Source organism: Salvelinus namaycush, chromosome 32 (assembly GCF_016432855.1).
Source record: "Salvelinus namaycush isolate Seneca chromosome 32, SaNama_1.0, whole genome shotgun sequence".
Lineage (NCBI taxonomy): Eukaryota > Metazoa > Chordata > Actinopteri > Salmoniformes > Salmonidae > Salvelinus > Salvelinus namaycush.
This window is the reverse complement of record NC_052338.1, coordinates 2,555,963-2,579,473: the sequence shown is the minus strand read 5'-3', so window position 1 is coordinate 2,579,473 and position 23,511 is coordinate 2,555,963. Positions and strand designations below refer to the sequence as shown.

Below are 23,511 nucleotides of genomic sequence, written 5' to 3'. Positions count from 1 at the left end.
CCTGGCTGCATCCTAGTTCCTACACCTGTTTATTTTCAGAGTTAGAGATTTCACCTCTTATGAAGTGAACAGGTGTGGAAGTGTGTAGTATTTCATGTCAGTGTTTTTGTTTATTGATTGCACTAGAGTAGACAAGTGACACGTGGAATTATAAACAATGGGGAAATAGCAGGAAAAAACTTTAATTTGTAATTCAAATTGAGATACAAATTGGTAGCCTGGGTACCAGACCTGCTATCATGCCAGTTCTTGTCATAAGCCAAACAAGGGGTGGCAAGGTGTGGAATGATAGCACAAATTGGTTCGGGTACCCACGATAACAAATTGGGTAGGGGAGTTAAGATTTTTACTCTGCTATCTATAGTTTATGCTGCCTGCCCCTGTTCGTCATCTACTTGAGCAGAGGCCGTTTTGTTGAGAGGATCCCTGAGTGACATCAGTTCTTTTATCTTGAGGAAGGAATCACAGTCTGGAGGGAAACGGTTTCTCTTTAGGAAAACAAAAAGAGAAGTGGACTGGGGTCACATTCAGTGTTAAAGACACCGAAAACAGGAGTAATTAAGTTGTTTAATTATATGAATCTTCAAGCTTTTAAACCTGTCAACAAACACACACAAAGAGCAGATCAATGCACCACACACACACACACACACACACACACACGGAAGAGCTTGAAAAGACAAGACTCACATTGAGACAGAGACGAAGCAGACCTCCCCCTTCAGTCTGCGCCCCCACTGAGGATAGGAAGAGGAGCAGCGACTGCTCTGAAAGCATGTTGCCTACAGGAAGGAGAAACCAGCATAGCTACTACATCCCAATACAAAGACAATTCAAGTCATTGTACTTTTTTTTTTTAAAGAAGCGTCCTCACTTCAACATCACATTATAATTGCAACCAAAAAAATCTTCCAATGTTACAACTACAGCAATTATTCCCATGTGATGAAAGCTGCCTTCACTGAAGATGTTGTTAGTATGCTCCAAATGGCATCCTATTCCCTATAAAAAGTGCTTTACTTTTGACCAGGGCCCATAGGGCTCTGGTCAAAAGTAGTAGGGTGTAATTATGGACGCAGACTGTGTTGTGAAAGTGGCAGAGGTGGGACCAAGTCACTATTATTAGAGTCACAAGGTTTGAGTCTCTAGTCAAGTCCAAGTCCTGCATTCTAAGAGCAAGTGAAGTCGAGTCAAGTAAAATAAAATCTAGACTTGTAGTTGAACCAGTCATTACACATCTTTATTTATTGAGGCTACAGACAGCCGTTTTCATTAGTCTGCAGCACGTTTTGGAAAAAAAGGAATTGTTGCATCTAGTTGTGTTGTTGTCCTCCGTTGGCTAGCTAGCTAAAATTTTCCCTTTCCTAAATAAGCCATGGATGGAGATATGGATTTTGACTTAATTCTCTGTACTGGCCAATGATTATAAAGGTCATTCCGATCCAACCATGAATTCATACATTCTTCATCTGGCCTGAGAGGATGGAAGTTCAATATGTAGCTAGATGTAGAAGGCTAATGTTAGCTTGCTGGCTAATTGTTGCCCATGATAGGAAGTTAGGCTAGCGAGCAAGCATTTTAGCCAGGTAGCCTAGGCCAACAAAAACTAAAAGCATGTACTGTATGACAGAGTCACAGACCGTTTCGGCCACATGAAAGACAGGAGGATGGCATTGGCATTTCTCTACAAGTAGGGTGAGTCCACAAGTTTTTTCTACTTACTGATTTTACCCACGCACTGCTACCCGACACACTGAGGTGCGCACAGTCCTATTACACACAACCACAATGTCTGATACAGAGGCTATTTCTTTTGGGCTATTTCCCATGTATATTTGGTAAATCTACTTGTATATTTTGTACGATATGGCGCTTTCACCATTGGCGAGCACTTTGTTCTCTTGTTGAAATGTTTGCTGTTGACACAAACACATGGAGCGCCGACAAACACATGATACCATATATTTAATTAAATTAACAGAACTTCTACTTCATGAGTCATGTGCACATGAAAGTTCGCAATAAACATCGTGCCCACGCGGAAGGTAAGAAATGGTACATGAAAACATATCTATCAAACATGAAACAGAAATGTCCAAGTGTTGCAATAAACAGTACAGGAATGGAATGATGAAACGCTAGCAATTATTTTAGGCTTAGATGGAATATATACACTGAACAAAAATATAAAACGCAACATGTTAAGTCTTGGTTCCATGTTTCATGAGATTGAATAAAAGATACCGAAATGTTCCATACGCAAATTTTGTGCACAAATGTGTTTACATCACTGTCAGTAAGCATTTCTCCTTTGCCAAGATAATCCATCCACCTGACAGGTGTGGCATATCAAGCTGATTAAAAAAAAATATATATATTTTATTTCACCTTTATTTAACCAAGGTAGGCTAGTTGAGAACAAGTTCTCATTTACAACTGCGACCTGGCCAAGATAAAGCAAAGCAGTGTGACAGACAACAACACAGAGTTACACATGGAATAAAGAAGCCAATGACACAGTAGAAAAAAAGAAAGTCTAGATACAGTGTGTGCAAAACGCATGAGGTAGGCAATAAATAGGCCATAGTAGCAAAGAATTACAATTTAGCAGATTAACACGAGTGATAAATGAGAAGATGATGATGATGTGCAAGTAGAGATACTGGTGTGCAAAAAAGCAGAAAAGTAAATAAAAACAGTATGGGGATGAGGTAGGTAGATTGGGTGGGCTATTTACAGATGGACTATGTACAGCTGCAGCTGCAGCGGTTAGCTGCTCAGATAGCTGATGTTTAAAGTTCGTGAGGGAAATATAATTCGTTCCAGTCACTGGCAGCAGAGAACTGGAAGGAAAGGCGGCCAAATGAGGTGTTGGCTTTGGGGATGATCAGTGAGATATACCTGCTGGAACGTGTGCTACGGGTGGGTGTTATCGTGACCAGTGAACTGAGATAAGGCGGAGCTTTACCTAGCAGACTTATAGATGACCTGGAGCCAGTCTGGGGTCTGGCGACGAATATGTAGCGAGGGCCAGTCAACTAGAACATACAGGCCGCAGTGGTGGGTGGTATAAGGTGATTTGGTCACAAAACGGATGGCACTGTGATAGACTGCATCCAGTTTGCTGAGTAGAGTATTGGAAGCTATTTGTAGATGACATCGCCGAAGTCGAGGATCGGTAGGATAGTCAGTTTTACTAAGTTAAGTTTGGCGGCGTGAGTGAAGGAGGCTTTGTTCCGAAATAGAAAGCTGATTCTAGATTTGATTTTGGATTGGAGATGTTTAATACGAGTCTGGAAGGAGAGTTTAGTCTAGCCAGACACCTAGGTATTTATAGTTGTCCACATATTCTAGGTCAGAACCGTCCAGGGTGGTGATGCTAGTCAGAGGGGCGGGTGCGGGCAGCGAACGGTTGAAAAGCATGCATTTGGTTTTACTAGCATTTAAGAGCAGTTGGAGGCCACGGAAGGAGTGTTGTATGGCATTGAAGCTCGTTTGGAGGTTAGTTAGCACAGTGTCCAAGGAAGGGCCAGAAGTATACAGAATGGGGTCTACGTAGAGGTGGATCAGGGAATCACCCGCAGCAAGAGCGACATCATTGATATATACAGAGAAAAGAGTCGGCCCGAGAATTGAACCCTGTGGTACCCCCAGAGACTGCCAGAGGTCCGGACAACAGGCCCTCCGATTTGACACACTGAACTCTGTCTGCAAAGTAGTTGGTGAACCAGGCGAGGCAGTCATTAGAGAAACCAAGTCTGCCGATAAGAATACAGTGATTGACAGAGTCAAAAGCCTTGGCCAGGTCGATGAAGACGGCTGCACAGTAGTGTCTTTTATCGATGGCGGTTATGATATCGTTTAGTACCTTGAGCGTGGCTGAGGTGCACCCGTGACCGGCTCGGAAGGGCAGGATAGATATAGGTCTATAGCAGTTTGGGTCTAGAGTGTCACCCCCTTTGAAGAGGGGGATGGCGGCGGCAGCTTTCCAATCCTTAGGGATCTCGGACGATACGAAAGAGAGGTTGAACAGGCTGGTAATAGGGGTTGTAACAATGGCGGCGGATAGTTTTAGAACGAGAGGGTCCAGATTGTCTTGCCCAGCTGATTTGTACGAGTAGCTGCGGGGGGGGGGGGGGGGGGGGGGGGCTGTTGGCCGGGGTTGGAGTAGCCAGGAGGAAGGCATGGCCAGCTGTAGAGAAATGCTTATTGAAATGTTCGATTATCATGGATTTATCGGTGGTGTTACCTAGCCTCAGTGCAGTGGGCAGCTGGGAGGAGGTGCTCTTGTTCTCCATGGACTTTACAGTGTCCCAAAACTTTTTGGAGTTAGAGCTACAGGATGCAAATCTCTGCTTGAAAAAGCTAGCCTTTGCTTTCCTGACTGACTGCGTGTATTGGTTCCTGACTTCCCTGAACAGTTGCATATCGCGGGGACTATTTGATGCTATTGCAGTCCGCCACAGGATGTTTTTGTGCTGGTCAAGGGCAGTCAGGTCTGGAGTGAACCAAGGGCTATATCTGTTCTTAGTTCTGCATTTTTTGAAAGGGGCATGGTTATCTAAGATGGTGATGAAATTACTTTTAAAGAAAGACCAGGCATCCTCGATTGACGGGATGAGGTCAATATCCTTCCAGGATTCCCGAGCCAGGTCGATTAGAAAGGCCTGCTCGCAGAAGTGTTTTAGGGAGCGTTTGACAGTGATGAGGGGTGGTCGTTTGACCGCGGACCCATAGCGGATACAGGCAATCAGGCAGTGATCGCTTAGATCCTGATTGAAAACAGCAAAGGTGTATTTGGAGGGCAAGTTGGTCAGGATAATGTCTATGATGGTGCCCATGTTTACGGATTTAGGGTTGTACCTGGTGGGTTCCTTGATGATTTGTGTCAGATTGAGGGCATCTAGCTTAGATTGTAGGACTGCCTGGGTGTTAAGCATATCCCAGTTTAGGTCACCTAACAGAACAAACTCTGAAGCTAGATGGGGGGCGATCAATTCACATATGGTGTCCAGGGCACAGCTGGGAGCGGAGGGGGGTCGATAACAGTGAGAGACTTATTTCTGGAGTGATCAATTTTTAAAATTAGAAGTTCGAACTGTTTGGGTATAGACCTGGAAAGTATGACAGAACTCTGCAGGCTATATCTGCAGTAGATTGCAACTCCTCCCCCTTTGGCAGTTCTATCTTGATGGAAAATGTTGTAGTTTGGTATGGAAATCTCAGAATTTTTGGTGGCCTTCCTAAGCCAGGATTCAGACACGGCAAGGACATCAGGGTTGGCGAAGTGTGCTAAAGCAGTGAGTAAAACAAACTTAGGGAGGAGGCTGATGTTAACATGCATGAAACCAAGGCTTTTTCGATCACAGAAGTCAACAAATGAGGGTACCTGGGGACACGCAGGGCCTGGGTTTACCTCCACATCACCCGAGGAACAGAGGATGAGTAGGATGAGGGTACGGCTAAAAGCTATCAAAACTGGTCGTCTAGAGCGTTGGGGACAAAGAATAAAAGGAGCAGATTTCTGGGCGTGGTAGAATAGATTCAGGCCATAATGTGCAGACGGGTATGGTGGGGTGCGGGTACAGCGGAGGTAAGCCCATGCACTGAGTGATGATAAGAGAGGTTGCATCTCTGGACATGCTGGTTATAATGCGTGAGGTATGATGAGGGGAACTAGGGGCTCCATTGTAAACTAAAACAATGATAACTAACCTAAACAACAGTATACAAGGCATATTGACATTTGAGAGAGACATAAAGCGAGGCATAAAGTAATCACAGGTGTTGATTGGGAGAGCTAGTTAAGACAACAACGGGTAAGACAACAACAGCTAATCAGCTAAAACAACAACAGATAAAATGGCAATGAATGGGCAGAGAGGGTCGGTTAACTACACACAGAGCCTGAGTTCGCGGCTGGGGCCGACAGAAACAAAAATAACCCAAATGGAGTACCGTGATTAATGGACAGTCCAGCAGGCATCAGCTATGTAGCCAAGTGATCATAGGGTCCAGGGGACAGCAATAGATGGAACAGGGAAGCCACGGAGTAGTTGCTACTACGCTAGCACGCCGGCGACACGGCGTTTAAAGTTAGCAGCCCGGGGCTAGTAGAAGCGTCTGCTCCGACGGAGGCCGGTTGAAGGCACAGCAGATGGAGTATTCATCGGCAGACCAGTCGTGGTGGTGCGGCGGGGCGCCGTGTCGACAAAGCATCCAAGCCAGATGGCGAAAGAGGTATTGTAGTTGTAGTAATATAGTTTGCTAGCCGGGAGATGCGCCTGGCTCACGGCTAACTGGTGCTAGCATCGGGGCAGGGGCGTTAGCCACTATAGCCACTCGGTAGCAGCGGTTATCCGGTGCCAAGGTCCAGAGCTTACGGCAAGGATCTGGTGGAGTAGTGGATTCTAGCCGTGTTTGGGTGGAGTCCGGGTGAACAACTGAGTAGGCCGGGAGGTGGGCCTGGCTCAGGGCTAGCTTCGGTACTGGGTCACTCGGTGGCAGCTAGCTAGCTGTGAAGATCGGGAGTAATGGTCCAGGGTTTACGGCAGGAATCCGGTGTTGTAGTGGAGAAACAGTCCGATACTGGTAGGCTGGCAAGTATTATCCAGGATAAAAAAAGGGCTGGTATCTGTGCAGAAGGTAAAGGCCGCTAGCAGTGGCTAACAATGACTAAATAGCTTGTAGCTAATTAGCTGGTTAGCTTCTGATGGCTAGGTGGTTCTGGCTATAAGGTCTAAAAATAAAAAATAATAGCGGTTCCGTATCACATTGGGTGAGGCAGGTTACCGGAAGGTATAATTGATTTCAAATGGAAAAGAGATTGAAAATAATACTGAAATATATACAAAAAAGGACAAAAAATACAAAAGTACACGAGAGGACGAACAAAATACGTCTGCACTGCTACGCCATCTTGGAACATTGATTGATGCTGATTAAACAGCATGAACATTACACAGGTGTACCTTGTGCTGGGGACAATAAAAGTCCACCCTAAAATGTGCAGGTTGTCACACAACCCAATGCCACAATGTGTCCAGTTTTGAGGGAGCGTGCAATTGGCATGCTGACTGCAGGTATGTCCAACAGAGCTGTTGTCAGAGAAATTAATGTTAATTTCGCTACCATAAGCCGCCTCAATTGTCGTTTTAGAGAATTTGGCAGTATGTCAAACCAGCCTCACAACCTCAGACCACGCTTAACCATGCCAGCCCAGGACCTCCACAACCGGCTTCTGAGACCAGCCACTCATCCAGCTGATGAAACTGTGGGTTTGCACAACCAAAGGATTTCTGCACAAACTGTCAAATTATCTCAGGGAAGCTCATCTGCGTGCTAGTCATCCTCACCACGGTCTTGACTTGACTGCATTTCGGCGTCGTAACCGACTTCAGTGGGCAAATGCTCACTTTCGATGGCCACTGGCACACTGTACTCTTCATGGATGAATCCCGGTTTCAACTGTACCAAGAAGATGGCAGACAGCGTGTACGGCGTCGTGTGGACGAGAGGTTTGCTGATGTCAACGTTGTGAACAGAGTGCCCCATGGTGGGGTTATGGTATGGGCAGGCATAAGCTACGGACAACAAACACAATTGCATTTTATCGATGACAATTTGAATGCACAAAGATACTGTGACGAGATCCTAAAGTCTATTGTCGTGCCATCTGCCGCCATCACCTCATGTTTCTGCATGATAATGCACATCCCCATGTCGCAAAGATCTGTACACAATTCCTGGAAGCTGAAAAGGTCCCAGTTCTTCCATGGCCTGCATACTCACCAAACATGTCACCCATTAAGCATGTTTGGGATGCTTCTCACAGCAATTGAAGAGTGGGACATCATTCCACAGGCCAGAATCAACTCTATGCGAAGGAGATGTCGTGCTGCGACATCTCACACCAGATACTGACTGGTTTTCTGATCCACGCCCTACATTTTTTTAAAGGTATCTGTGACCAACAGATCCATATCTCTATTCCCAGTCATGCGAAATCCATAGATTAGGGCCTAATGAATTTATTTCAATTGACTCATTTCCTTATATGAACTGTAACTCTAAAATGTTTGAAATTGTTACATGTTGCGTTCATATTTTTGTTCAGTATAGATTTACAACATATGCATTTAAACATGTGAAAGCAACAGCAAACATTTCAACAAGAGAACAAAGCACTCTCCACTGGCAGGAGTTTGGAGAGAACAAGTGGATAGACAATTTTTAGAGCTGAATATTTATTTATTATGGCAATCCGGTCTTCTTACATTTTGACATTTGTGCTGCACCCGATCCTATTGCTGTACATCAAATCAGTAATCTGTTCACTAGCTCTCCCGACCTGTGTTGATAATTTGCTGGTCCAATCAGTGACAAGTGTGCGTTTCTCTAGCCAATCTGTTGCACGTTTTTTTTGCAAGGGCAATGCTGCGGCTACTGTCTCTGGCTGCGTGGAGAGTAATCCACAGAGACTGTGCCACAGAGTGACAAAACATTACAAAAACCTGGCCAGATCAGTTCAAGTCTCAAGTCAAAGTCCAAATCAAGTCGCAAGTTATTTATTTTCTATCAAGTTGAGTCTCAAGTCAAACTCGAGTCCAAGTAATGTGACTCTGGGAATTGGTGCGGAGTCTGACCTGCTAGGTTGAGGGAGGTGAGGGCTGTGTTCCCAGGCAGAATTACTCGGCCTCCAGTGTGTTGCACTCCCGGCTCCAGCAGGGGGCTCACTGTCTCAACCAACTCTGCTGACTGGTGGAGGGAAACGGGATGAAAAATCTGATCTGTGTCCCATATTGCACCCCATTCCTTTTATAGTGTGCTACTTTTAACAAGGGTAAAAGTAGTGCACTATGAAGGGAATAGGGTGCTATTTGGGATGCAAACCAGTATCAAAATATTGATGGAGTTTGATTAGACATACAGTGGTAATAATGCTTTAACAGTTGTTAGTTTTATGTACATCATACAGTGCATTCGGAAAGTATTTAGACCTCTTCACTTTTTCCACATTTTGTTACGTTACAGCCTTATTCTAAAATCTATTCAATATTATTTATTATTTCCCCCCCCCCCCTCAATCTACACACAATACCCCATAATGACAAAGTGAAAACAGGTTTAGACATTTTAGCTAATTTATTAAAAACAGAAATACCTTATTTACATAAGTATTCAGACCCTTTGCTATGAGACTCAAAATTAAGCTCAGGTGCATCCTGTTTCCATTGATAATCCTTGAGATGTTTCTACAACTTGATTGGAGTCCACCTGTGGTAAATTCAATTGATTGGACATGATTTGGAAAGGCACACACCTGTCTATATAAGGTCCCACAGTTCACAGTGCATGTCAGAGTAAAAACCAAGCCATGAGGTCAAAGGAATTGTCTGTAGAGCTCAGACAGGATTGAGTCGAGGCACAGATCTGGGTAAGGGATCCAATATATTTCTGCAGCATTGTAGGTCCTCAGTAACTCTTCCTAGAGCTGGTCGCCCGGCCACACTGAGCAATCGGGGGAGAAGGTCCTTGGCTAGGGAGGAGACCAAGAACCCGATGTTCACTCTGACAGAGCTCCAGAGTTCCTCTGTGGAGATGGGAGAACCTTCCAGAAGGACAACCATCTCTGCAGCACTCAACCAAATCAGGCCTTTAGGGTAGAGTGGCCAGACAGAAGCCACTCCTCAGTAAAAGGAACATGACAGCCCGCTTGGAGTTTGCCAAAAGGATCCTAAAGGACTCTGACCATGAGAAACTGATCTACAAAAAGAGTCAACACAGACTGTACTTTCTCAAAAAGCTGGGATCTTTTAATGTTAATTGAACTATACTGACTCTGTTTTACAAATCTTTCATTGAGTTTTTTCACATTTTGTATTGTTTGTTGGTTTGGCAATTCTACTGTCAGCCAGAGAAATATGCTGAGAAGGATTATCACCACAGCAAGCAAGGTACTTGGAGTTCAACAGACAGGCCTGGATGAGAACTTTAAGGTCAGGGCCCTCCGCAAGGCTCACAAAATAATTTTAGACCGAAGCCACCCCCTGTACCCGGACTATGAACTACTCCCCTTTGGGCGCAGGTATAGGGCACCCCTCAGCAGGAAAAACAGAACTAGACAATAATTTGTGCCAGGTGTGATATCCCTCCTAAATAGCTCGGGCTAATGTTCCTATCCACCGAGTAAGGCCAGCAGGCTAGTCTCTTTTTAATGGTATGTAAACTTATGAAAGTTGTATTGTCAATTTGTTTTGTTGTGTACATGACACTGCAACAAAATTTCCCCATGGGGACAAAGTCAGTAAAGAAACAAGATTCTCTGGTCTGATGAAACCAAGATTTAACTCTTTGGCCTGAATGCCAAGCGTCACGTCTAGAGGAAACCTGGCACCATCCCTATGGCGAAGCATGATGGTGGCAGCATCATGCTGTGGGGATGTTTTTCAGCAGCAGGGATTGGGAGAGTAGTCAGGATCGAGGGAAAGATGAAAGGAGCAACGTACAGAGAGATCCTTGATGAAAACCTGCTCCAGAGCGCCACGAAATTCAGACCTGGGCGAAGGTTCACATTCCAACAGGACAACGACCTTAAGCAAACAGCCAAGACAGCACAGGAGTGGCTTCGGGACAAGTCTCTGAATGTCCTTGAGCAGCCCAGCCAGAGCCCGGACTTGAACATCTCTGGAGAGACCTGAAAATAGTTGTGCAGCGACGCTCCCCATCCAACCTGACAGAGCTTGAGAGGATTTGCAGAGAAGAATGGGAGAAACTCCCCAAATACAGGTGTGCCAAGCTTATAACGTCATACCTAAGAAGACTCGAGGCTGTAATCTCTGCAAAAGGTGCTTCAACTGAGTAAAGGGTCTGAAAACATATGTAAATTGTGATATTTCAGTTTTTTAAAAACCTGTTTTTGCTTTGTCATTATGGGGTATTGTGTGTAGATTGAGGGGGGAAAAACTATTTAATAAATCTTAAGAGTAAGGCTGTAACGTAACAAAATGTGGAAAAAGTCAAGGGGTCTGAATAGTTTCCCAATGCACTGTATATCCACCAAATCCAAACATTGTGCATTTCACAGTCTAAGCTTTTTCTCTTTGAAAAGAAACACTAGCATGGTGTCATCTGTGAGACAAACTGCAATGTGCACACACACACCCAAACAAACATACCTTATTCTGTGTAGCATTGGCCTTCTCCTGCAGAAAGAAACAGAGGGACATGAGCTGTCCACAATGTACATATTTCCAAGGTGATACAATGCATTTAACCTGAGTCTAACAGGGTCTCTGTTGGTACCTCTTGATCCAACACAGATGGGCGCTTCTCTTTACCCCCTGACTTTCCCCCTTTACCCCGGGGCAACTTGGTGTCAGAGGCTGAAAGAGAGAACAAGAAAAACTAACGTATAGAAGAGAGAGAAATATTATGAGGGTTTATGACAATGCTTTACCTTTTCTGGCCAACTTTGGTTCCTCTTTCTTTCCTGCTACCCCTCCTGTCTGGTTTGCTGCTGGCTTCTCATCCTTTTTGGCTGTGTCCTAAAAAAAAAGAAATCAAGGGATTAATCTGAATATGAAGGAACCTTTTTTTCTGTGTGTTTATGAAAGAGATCATACTGTATGGGCGGCTTCCCTGACACAGATTAAGCCTAGTCTAGAACAGCGTTTCCCAAACTTGGGGTCGCGTCCAACGGTGGGGTCGTCTGATAAAAAAAAATATATGTTACCTTTATTTTAACAGTGAAGACATATTGAGACCTAGGTCTCATTTACAAATGAGCCTTGTGGATTCGGGAAAGTATTCAGACCCCTGGACTTTCTCCACATTTTGTTACGTTACAGACTTATTCTAAAATGTATTAAATCGTTTTTTTTCTGCTCATCAATCTACACACAATACCCCATAATGACAAAGCAAAAACTGGTTTTTAGAAATCGTTGCAAATGTATAAAAAAGAAAAACCTTGAAATAACACATTTACATAAGTATTCGGACCCTTTACTCATTACTTTGTTGAAGCACCTTTGGCAGCGATTACAGCCTCGAGTCTTCTTGGGTATGACACCACAAGCTTTGCACACCTGTATTTGGGGAGTTTCTCCATTCTTCTCTGCAGATCCTCTCAAGCTCTGTCAGGTTGGATGGGGAGCGTGACTGCACAGCTATTTTCAGGTCTCTCCAGAGATGTTTGATCGGGTTCAAGTCTGGGCTCTGGCTGGGCCACTCAAGGACATTCGGAGACTTGTCCCGAAGCCACTCCTGCGTTGTCTTGGCTGTGTGCTTAGGGTCGTTGTTCTGTTGGAAGGTGAACCTTCGCCCCAGTCTGAGGTCCTAAGCAAGAGCTCTCTGTACTTTGCTCTGTTCATCACTCCCTTGATCCTGAGGAGTGGCTTCCGTCTGGCAACTCTACCATAAAGGCCTGATTTGGTGGAGTGCTGCAGAGATGGTTGTCCTTCTGGAAGGTTCTCCCATCTCCACAGAGGAACTCTGGAGCTCTGTCAGAGTGACCATTGTGATCTTGGTCATCTCCCTGACCAAGGTCCTTCTCCCTCGATTGCTCAGTTTGGCCGGGCGGCCAGCCCTAGGAAGAGTCTTGGTGGTTCCAGACTCTTCCATTTAAGAATTATGTTCTTATGGACCTTCAATGCTGCAGATATTTTTTGGTACCCTTCCCCAGATCTGTGCCTCGACACAATCCTGTCTCAGAGCTCTACGGGCAATTCGACCTCATGGTTTGGTTTTTGCACTGACATGCACTGTGAACTGTGGGACCTTTATATAGACAGACAGGCGTGTGCCTTTCCAAAACATGTCCAATCAATTGACTTTACCACAGGTGGACTCCAATCAAGTTATAGAAACAGCTCAAGGATGATCAATGGAAACAGGATGCGCCTGAGCTCAATTTCAAGTCTCATAGCAAAGGGTCTGAATACTTTTGTAAATAAGGTATTTCTGTTTTGTTTTTTTATACATTTGCAAACATTTCTAAAAACCTGTTTTCGCTTTGTCATTATGGGGTATTGTGTGTAGATTGAGGGAAATAAATAATGTAATCCATTTTAGAATAAGGCTGTAACGTAACAAAATATGGAAAAAGTGAAGGGGTCTGAATACACTGTACACCACTTAAATTCTCTCCCTCTCCCCTTCCTTCCTTCCCTCCTTCCTTCCTTCAAATGTGGCTCTAACTTTTGAAGCTATACGCTACAGATGACTGCCGAAATAAACGAATCACCAACATAAAGTGTCTCAGTATGTGTGGGGCCAACATGAACCAGAACAGTTTCAATGTGCCTTGGCATAGATTCTACAAGTGTCTGGAACTCTATTGGAGGGATGTGAATCCATTCTTCCACGAAAAAGTTGATAATTTGGTGTTTTGTTGATGTGGTGGAAAACGCAGTCTCAGGCACCACTCCAGAATCTTCCAATTGGGTTGAGATCTAGTGACTGACACACACACACACACACTTTTACGCCCTATGCTCCATTGAGACCCCTCTTTAAAAACTCACAGATTTCTTCTAGTCATGGTAGCCAAAATAATGGGCAACTGGGTATTTTTATACCCAGTTGATGGGATGTTAATTGCTTAATTAACTCAGGAACCACACATGTGGAAGCACCTGCTTTCAAAATACTTTGTATCCCTCATTTAGTAAAGGATTTCCTTTATTTTTGCAGTTACCTGTATTAGGACCCCATTCCAGAAAGCTAAGGTCATCTGCCCCTGTTCTGACGCATGCCAGCTATTTTTACATATCAGTGGACCACGCCATGTTATAGCAATCTGGTGCCCAACGGCACAGTCGATGACGTGGCACGCATAGGGCTGTGGCGGTCACTAATGACCAGCAGCAGCATCAGTGCCTGGAGAAGCCTAATTACCGCGACTAAACGGTCATGTGGAATTTGACTGCCTTCATGACTCGTGACTGCCGGTGTGGCGGTAATATGGTCATTGCAACACCCTTAGGCACACAACCATTGCTTGATGCATTCATCGTCGCCGCAGGGGAATCCGACCTAAGACTCTCAGGAACACGTTTGTATCGTCTGTTTCCCTCTACAATGCTCACAAGTCACGCAGGACTTATTAGAACAGTGAACAGGACCAGGCACCAAATTCAAAACAATGATGGCGTTATTTTCTACATAGAAGATCATATCCAATTTTTGCCTGATGATCTGAACTTCCCAATACCTTTCTTATGCAATTCAGTCACTTCAAACCATAATCGTTTTAGATTGAAGTACTGACAGACGGATTTGTAATAGGGTCACGAGCCCAAAAAGTTTGGGAACCCCTTTTTTAGACCATGTCTTAGTCCAGGACAGTGTCTGGGAAACTAGCCCCGAGTTCTGGTAGGTACCTTTTTCTTGGAGGCAACCTTGGCTCCTTTGCTGACGTTGCGCTCCAGTGAGGAGCTGCTGGGGATGGAGAGAGGTCGTTCACACTTAGAGTCAGCATGAGAGGGCTGGGAAGACAGAGAGGGAGATAAAGCAGGATCAGATTAGTGTGCTTTTGTTTAGTTTGAGTTAGTGTGTAGCTATTGGTGTGTTATTCTTCTATAGAAGTGTGTAGGTGTGTGTGTGGCTTGGGATGGTCTAGTCTCTAAGCCGCTGCCTCCAGAATACATATCCCAGTGAGAGCGTGGGTTTAAATCCAGCACACTGCTTTTCTAGCACACTCTCTCCTCCTACCAGTATGTTATTGTTCTATCTAATAAAAAAATACGAAAACAAAAATATATAAAAAGGAGTTTTTTTTAGGAGGTCCCCACTCCTAAAAAAAAATAATAATAATACAATTTTAAAAAAGTGTGTAGGTGTGCTTTCCCCTCTCACCGACTGGTCTCTTCTGAGCAGCAGCCTCCTCCTCTCAACAACCTCCTCATGGGTCAGAGAAAAGGGACCCAGCACCTAAGGAACCAACACAAGAGAGAGAGATCACTGGGAGGGTAAAGATACAAAAAAATATGTGGATCCCAAATGGCACCCTATTCCCTATGTAGTGCACTACTTCAAACCAGGCCCATAGGGAATGCACTATTTAAGGAATGGAGTTCCATTTGTTATACACCCTTTGAAAACTCTTAGTTTATTTTTTAAAGGGGAATCATTTGTAAGCGGTTAAGTACCCACCTCTGCCAGACGAGAGGCTCCTGTGTCTCCAATATGATTATTGGCCAGAGAGAGACACAGCAAAGAGCGATTCAGACGCAAACCCTGGTAGCAAAAATAGGGGAGAAAGAAGTTGATACAACAACAAATATCTGCCACGTATCATCCTTCAAGGCTGGTAAATGTGGAAAACACATTTCTACAATAGTGGGGTACATTTTTTACATTTGACTAATTTAGCAGATGCTCTCATCCAGAGTACCTGTGCTATATGAGCAGCGCCCGCATCACCAATGGAATTGAAGGCCAGATTGAGTGACAGAAGATTATTGTTGGCAGCGTGGGCTGTAGCGAGGGCTGAGCCAATCAGGCGAGCTCCCTCCTCGCCAATCCGGTTATTACGCAGTGATACATGAGTAAGCCTGTATTGCAGTGATACATCATTATTGAAATGTGTGTGTAAGCATGATTGAAAAAAACAATAAAAAAAAAAAAACAGGGACTCACATACTGTCTTCAGATATAAGGAGATGATAACTCTGCTCTGGTAGTGGGTTTCCCTCCAAAACCACAGTCCTAACCGGAGACAGAGGTCAGAGAACATGAGAGAAGTTCAGTGGCCGACTGTATCAAGCGTCTCAAAGTAGGAGCGCTGCCTGAGGATCAGGTCCCTACTGTCCATGTAATCTTCTCATTGTAATCTAAAAGGTAAAACGGATCCTAAATCAGCACTACTCCGAGACACTTGATTCATACGGGCCCAGATATTCTTTCATTATACTCTGCATATCTCCATGACACAGGTAGAGAATAGGTACAGTGCCTTCAGAAAGTATTCACACCCTTTGACTTTCTCCACTTTACAGCCTGAATTTAATATGGATTAAATAAAGATTTTTTTTGTCACTGGCCTACACACAATACCGCATAATGTCAAAGTGGAATTATGTTTATTGAAATTTTTACAAATTAATTAAACATTTAAAACTGAAATGTCTTGAGTCAGTAAGTATTCAAGCCCTTTGTTATGGCAGGCCTAAATAAGTTCAGTAGTAAAACAATTGCTTAAAAAGTCCCACAATAAGTTGCATGGACTTTGTGCAATAATAGTGTATTTTAATGACTACCTCATTTCTGTATCCCACACATACAATTTTGTGTAAGGTCCTTCAGTCGAGCAGTGAATTTCTAACCGATTCATCCAGAAAGACCAGGGAGGTTTTGCAATGCCTCGGTAGATGGATAAACATTTTTTTTTAAAGTAGACATTGAATATCCATTTCAGCATGGTGAAGTTATTACTTACACTTTAGATGGTGCATCAATACACCCAGTCTCTACAAAGATACAAGCATCCTTCCTCACTCAGTTGCCAGAGAGGAAGTAAACTGCTCAGGCATTTCAGCATGAGGCCAATGGTGACTTTAAAAATCAGTTACAAAGTTTAATGGCTGTGATAAAAGAAACTGAGGATGGATCAACAACATTGTAGTTACTCCACAATACTAACCTAATTGATAGAGGGAAAAGGAAGCCTGCAAAGAGTAAAAATATTTCAAAACATGCATCCTGTTTGCAACAAGGCACTAAAATACTGCGAAAAAATGTGGCAGAGCAATTCACTTTTTGTCCTGATTATGTTGGGGCAAATCTAATACAACACATTACTGAGTACCGCTCTCTATATTTTCAATCATAGTGGTGGCTGCATCATGTTATGGGTACGTTTGTAATCGGTAAGGACTGGGGAGTTTTTCAGGATAAAAAAGAAACTGAATGGAGCTAAGCACAGGCAAATCCTAGAAAAAAACCTGGTTCAGTCTGCTTTCCACCAGAACTGGGAGAATAATTCACCTTTCAGCAGGACAATAGCCTAAAACACAAGGCCAAATCTACACTGGAGTTGCTTACCAAGACGACATTGAATGTTCCTGAGTGGCTGAGTTAAAATTTTGACTTAAATCTACTTGAAAATCTATGGCAAGGCCTGAAAATGGTTGTCTAGCAATGATCAACAACCAATTTGACAGAGCTTGAAGAATTTTGAAAAGACGAAATAGGCAAATGTTGCACAATCCAGGTGTGGAAACCTCTTAGAGACTTACCCAGAAAGACTCACAGCTGTAATCACTGCCAAAGATGCTTCTATAAAGTATTGGCTCAGGGGTGTGAATACTTATGTTAATGAGATATTTCTGTATTTCATATTCAATAAATTTGCTAATATTTCTAAAAACATGTTTTCACTTTGTCATTATGGGGTATTGTATGTAGACAAGTGAGAAAATAATAAATGTAATACATTTTGAATTCAGGCTGTAACACAAAATGTGGAATAAGTCAAGGGGTACGATGAACACTTTCTGAAGGCACTGTATATGATGAATCATCCAATCACCTTAGGTTTGAGCAGAGAGATATTGTATTCTTCAGGGAGGTCAGAGTTCGCCCCGTCAGACCAGCACGCCACAGACTGCAACACAGAATATAATATTGCAAGAGCAATGCCTATACCCAAAACATTACACTAACAACCAAGTAACAATAAATGTGGGATATTTTTCTCATTTTCTCCTAGGAAAAGTACATAAGCTGGGGGAAAAAACATGCCAAACATGCCCAATAGCGCTTAGCTTTGCCTTGGGCAAATACTGTATATCATGAGGTACAGGAAGTTACATCTCAATCTAAATACAGTACTCACTGCAGATTCTGTAGGTTGCTTAGGGCTGGAAGTGTCTTGTTAAGCACTCGAGCCATCAGCTCATCCACCTTCCACCCTATGAAGTGACAGAAACAACGGCTCAGACACCGCTTGTTTGCCATTACAAATGATGTTCATACAATGGCACTAAATGGTACTATTTATATTGTTCACTGTGTAAGAGGTGAATATGTAAGAGAAGTGGTACAGTTCAAATGTCAATGTCAGTGTCTCTTGAGAGAAAGCAGTATTGTTTTAAAACAACTCATAACATCTTTAAATGATTTTTTCTGTATGTTGTTTGCTATCACAACTACACTACATTGTTTACTTTAGGAGTATTCTACTGTTGTTCAGACAGTTAGGGAATATGTTTAGTTCAGTTATGCTCTCACCACACACCCTGACCTCCTTAATACTGCGAGGGTCCTCGCTCTCCAGCTCCACTTGGAGGCGTGGTTTAGGGCACCACGTTGTAGTCGCTATACCAGCACCCATCTGGGACTGGCTCTCCTCTGAGGCCACAAGTACGTAAATGATAAACAGCAATAATAAAAAGTCCCAAATGGCACCCTATTCCCTTTATAGTACACTTATGGGCACTGATCAAAAGTAGTACACGATAGGGAATAGGGTGCTGTGTGTACTGAAATGTGTGCACACACAGACACACACAAAATGTATACCGTAAATAAAATATATAAAGTATGTAGAAAATATAAATGGGCCAATATTTTTTATATATAATCTGAGAACAAAATCACCAAAATAAAAGCTAGACAGGTATAATTAAAAATTCCAAAAACAATTAATTTAGCAGTACTGATTTTGTTCTTATGTTTGAGCAAAAGTACACAGCATTAGCCATGGCAAAATGCATAGAATTGATGGAAAATTTGCTTAAAACTGCAAAAACATTATCTCAACTCCATGGCAGAATATGTAGAATGTGTGTAAATTTGCTTTAAAACTGTAAACATTTCTCCCAACTTCATGGATAATTTTTTTGAAATGCAGGAAATTGGCTTAAAAAAGCAACATGTCGACCACACCCATTGTCACGCCCCCTGCCACGTCCAATACCTAAGCCCCTTTTTGATCTAGAAAAAACCCTGGGCCTAGCAATAGAGAAACAAGTAAGACATGAGGCTTAGCTCCACAGTTTGGTGGTTGATGTGAATGGCTGGTGGACTGTCATTTACCCATGTTGCCTTTCTCTGTGGTAGGAGTGACAGAGGCTGGAGGTCGTGGGGTTACAGCAGGGATCTCCTTCATGCCCAGAAGAGAACACAGCTCAGGGAAGTCCATCTCCAGACTGCCAGAGCACTGATAATCATCTTTTAGAGAGAGGATCAAACCACAGAATGACATCCAGTGATGCCATCTGTCATTATGACTACCCATTAAGTTTTGCAATAGTATGTCACTGTACTGAGGTTATTAAAAACTGGAAGTTCAATCTGCAGCATCTAACAAAATGTTAGGTACAGTACTATATAATTTGCCAAAATAGTAAAATCTCACCTGAACCAGTATCTGGGCAACTGAGGTATATCTGGGCAGAGGAGGATGAATATGCCTACTCGTGATATTTATCTTCTCTTCCTCTGCCCAGATAATGTTACTGGTTCAAATCTTACCTATCCTCTGAACTGGACACTTCTCCTGTATATTTAGTCCTAAATGCCAGAGAAAAGGACAAAGAACAGTGAAGTGCTCAGCTATTTAACAACCGAAATATGACAAAATAAGCCAAATTTCTGCATCTGCACCACGGTCTACGTAAATAACACTGTCATTAGAGACTGGACTTGTCAGGCAAGGCTGGGACTGAATTCCTTCATCTTACCAGCAGTTTTTGAAAACTCATCCTCAAAGTTACCAGCTGCCTTCTCTTTCACGACTTTCTCAACCCTCTTTTTCATCCTCAAGGTGATGTAGCTTAGCTAGCTAGTAAGTACGTACAGTACAGTAGGCGGGTAAAGTTAGCAAGCTAGATATCAAGCTAAAATTCACAGATGTTGACTGTAACTATACTATAGCTACTGTTGTTACAGTCTAACGTTAGTCAAATTAAAATTTCCTTATAGCCTCCTAAACGAACCAGAGTAATATTTCGCTTGCTATCTAGCGACATATGCTTTCAGCAAGCTGTGTGTGTTTTCTTTCAGTCCAATTTACGCGACTTTCAGTTGTTGTCACTTGCTTGAAACTGCCAGAGCGAGCTAGACTGGCGTCATTACTCGTTATCACCATGCCAACCGCCCCGCCTTCCACAGGGAAACTAGGACAAAATATTTTTACTTGCATTTACCTGCAATGGATGGATGGGCTTTGGGCACTTACCTTGTCATGTTTATGTTCTCTGGACCACAGTTCATATAGTTCTTTGATAAACCTACATGTAACTGCCAAAATAAAGGAAACACTTGCGTAAACGAGGGATGCCAAGTATATTGGAAGCACAGGTGTGGTTCCTAAGTTAATTAAGCAATTAACATCCCATCATGCTTAGGCTCATGCATAAAAGTGCCCAGTTGTCCATTATTTTGGCTACCATGGCTAGAATAAAAAAGATCTCACTGACTTTGAAAGAGGGGTCTCAAAGGAGCATAAGGGGTTTAAAGTGTGTGTGTGTGGAGCTGCGCCTGAGACAGCGTTTTCCACCAGCGTCAACAAAACACTAAATTATGTAATTTCTCTTGGAAGAATGGTGTTTTATAGAGTTCCAGTTGTATAATCAATGCTAACACTTTATGTTGATGTTGGGGCGGCAGGGTAACCTAGTGGTTAGAGCGTTGGGCTAGTAACCGAAAGGTTGCACGTTCAAATCCCCGAGCTGACAAGGTACAAATCTGTCGTTCTGCCCCTGAACAAGGCAGTTAACCCACTGTTCCTAGGCCGTCATTGAAAATAAGAGTTTGTTCTTAACTGACTTGCCTAGTTAAATAAAGGTTAAAAATGTAAGTCGCTCTGGATAAGAGCGTCTGCTAAATGACTTAAATGTAAATGTAATGTTTCTTTTATTTTGGCAGTTACCTCCTAGTTCAGTGGTTCATCCAGCTACATACCAGAAATCAACCAACAGAAATAAAAAATGATGCAATAAACCGAAATCAAATGGAGGGTTTTGTTACTGTTTGTTACTCGGGCCTCATTGAGTCATTAATTTGATGATTTGGGTTTATTGCGTCATTCTGTTATCGTGATGTCACTTAATATTTTATTTTAGGTAATCTAAGTTTGTTTAAAAATACCTCAAGCCTACTTATCATTCCTATCTTTTATCTTATTAAGAAACATTCTCACCTGACGTGGGGTTGTAATAGTTTTGTAGGATAAACCGTTCGGACACTACAGAAGTTTTCGTGAGAGGGATGTCTCATGGTTGGTTAGACAAACACTACTCTTCCAACTTTCACCACAAATGCAGAAGTGCGACATAGGCGGATGTGGTGGATTGAGACACATCCAATGCAAAAATATATCTTAAATTGACGGATTTTTGCGTCAATCGACTCTAGGGAGTTAAAGTTTGTTTTAATTAAAATCAAGTTGGGAAATAAGTTAGCCAATTGCGTTTTGATTCTTGACCCACGAGGCTCAACAATGGGGCAAAACCTTCTTGCTATACCTCAGTGGTCTGGATGGCCAGATAGCTAGCAACAATGACAACAAACTGCCATCATAAGTGGCTCGTTTCAGATTGTTTGATCTTGTTCTTGATCCCATGACTTGTTTTGAGGTGTTTTGACTGACGTCACATCTATGCTAATATGGCAAAATTCTAGCTAGCTAACCAACAACTGTAACAATGCATTTGAGACAACAAGTGCTTATTGTGCAACTTTATTTATGTTTTCAATAAACATTGGAGACAAAATTACAGTTATATATACACATTATCAACAATCTAAGCCAATGATTCTGCCCCTTTGAAGCACGTGTATCGTTTTCGATAAGTTGTCAGCTAACCCATCTATAGAGCCCCACAGTGGACTCGTTAAGTAAATATGACATTATTTATTCATCAATGCCACAAACCTGGGACACCGAAGAGCACCATATGAACTATTATTACTATCCGAGAGCGCACAGATTCTTCTTTACCATTTGTCACGTATGCTCCCTTTCCGGCGCTCGAGGTCGCCAGTCTGCTTATTATTACACACACCTGTCACCATTATTACGCGCACCAGCACCTCACCAGACTCACCTGGACTCCATCACCTTCCTGATTATCTTCCCTATATCTGCCACTCCCTTTGGTTCTTTCCCTAGGTGTTATTAACTATGTTTCTGTTCATGTCTGTATGCTACCTGTGGTTCTTGTTTTGTTCTATGTTCATTTATTTATTAAATACACTCCCTGAACTTGCTTCATGACTCCCAGTGTACAAGTTACACCATTTTAGGAATTAGACAGCACAAATAAAACAAAATGTAAAACAGCATATTTATAATTTTGGTGGGTAAGTTACAAATGGAGAAACAATTGGATGCGTAAGGTAGGTTTAATATAAAATACTTTTTTTACTTTTTAATTACGTTTTATATTTTTATTTTTTCCCCTCGCTCAACTTTTTTCATTTCACTTTTTCACCCCGGACGCTTTATCTGGACGTGGTTCGTCAGGAACTCCACCAGCCGAAGCTAAGTAGTAACATTAACATGATGCCTAATTGCAGTCGCTGTACTCATAATATACAGGAGAACAATCGCCTTATGGCGAGGATAGCTGTGCTGCAAGCCCAGCGTCAGACGCAATCGTTAGGCAAGGGTAATTTAAGTGTAGGAAAGGATGAAACAGCGTCTGTGCCACCAATAAGTACAGATAGTAGTATGAATCTCCTCGCACAGTCCCCGCAGTCGGACAATTTTCTCATAGCTTCTGGAAGGAAATGCTGTAGGAATGCTCAACTGGTGTTGATCATTCAGCCAACAGAAACTTTCAACCGGTTCTCCCCATTAAGCAACGGGTCGGAGTCAGAGGCCGAGTCTTCTCTGGTCTCTCCTCCTCCCGTTACGGGGTCAGACGCCGAAGCCTCCCACCATTAGCTCTGACAAATTGAAAACCCTAGTCATTGGTGACTGCGCAGTATTAGACTTAAAACGAATCATCCAGCGATCATACACTGTTTACCCGGGGACAGGGCTACCAACGTTCAGGCTAATCTGAAGATGGTGCTGGCTAAGGCTAAAACTGGCGAGTGTAGAGAGTATAGGGATATTGTTATCCACGTCGCCACCACTGATGTTAGGATGACACAGTCAGAGATCACCAAGCGCAACATAGCTTCAGCGTGTAAATCAGCTAGAAAGATGTCGGCATCGAGTAATTGTCTCTGGCCCCCTCCCAGTTAGGGGGAGTGATGAGCTCTACAGCAGTCTCACAACTCAATCGCTGGTTGAAATAAGTTTTCTGCCCCTTCCAAAAGATAGAATTTGTAGATAATTGGCCCTCTTTCTGGGACTCACCCACAAACAGGACCAAGCCTGGCCTGCTGAGGAGTGACGGACTCCATCCTAGATGAAGGGGTGCTCTCATCTTATCTACGAACATAGACCGGGCTCTAACTCCCCTAGCTCCACAATGAGATAGGGTGCAGGCCAGGCAGCAGGCTGTTAGCCAGCCTGCCAGCTTAGTGGAGTCTGCCACTAGCACAGTTGGT

The 23,511-nt window shown here is 43.1% G+C and overlaps 1 protein-coding gene across 1 annotated transcript; it reads right to left on the bottom strand.

The window, feature by feature from the left end:
• Positions 1–365: 365 nt before the first annotated feature.
• On the bottom strand, positions 366–19,764 carry lrrc71 (leucine rich repeat containing 71). Its single transcript, XM_038971474.1, has 16 exons — positions 19,689–19,764; positions 19,073–19,176; positions 18,235–18,349; positions 17,840–17,915; positions 17,534–17,608; positions 15,643–15,711; positions 15,398–15,557; positions 15,157–15,240; positions 14,860–14,934; positions 14,385–14,489; positions 11,459–11,546; positions 11,305–11,384; positions 11,178–11,204; positions 8,646–8,757; positions 691–782; positions 366–488 (listed from the first exon to the last, which is right to left on the bottom strand). Exons 1-16 carry the CDS (start codon positions 19,762–19,764, stop codon positions 366–368), a joined length of 1,461 nt encoding a protein of 486 aa, XP_038827402.1.
• Between the last annotated feature and the right edge of the window lie 3,747 nt (positions 19,765–23,511).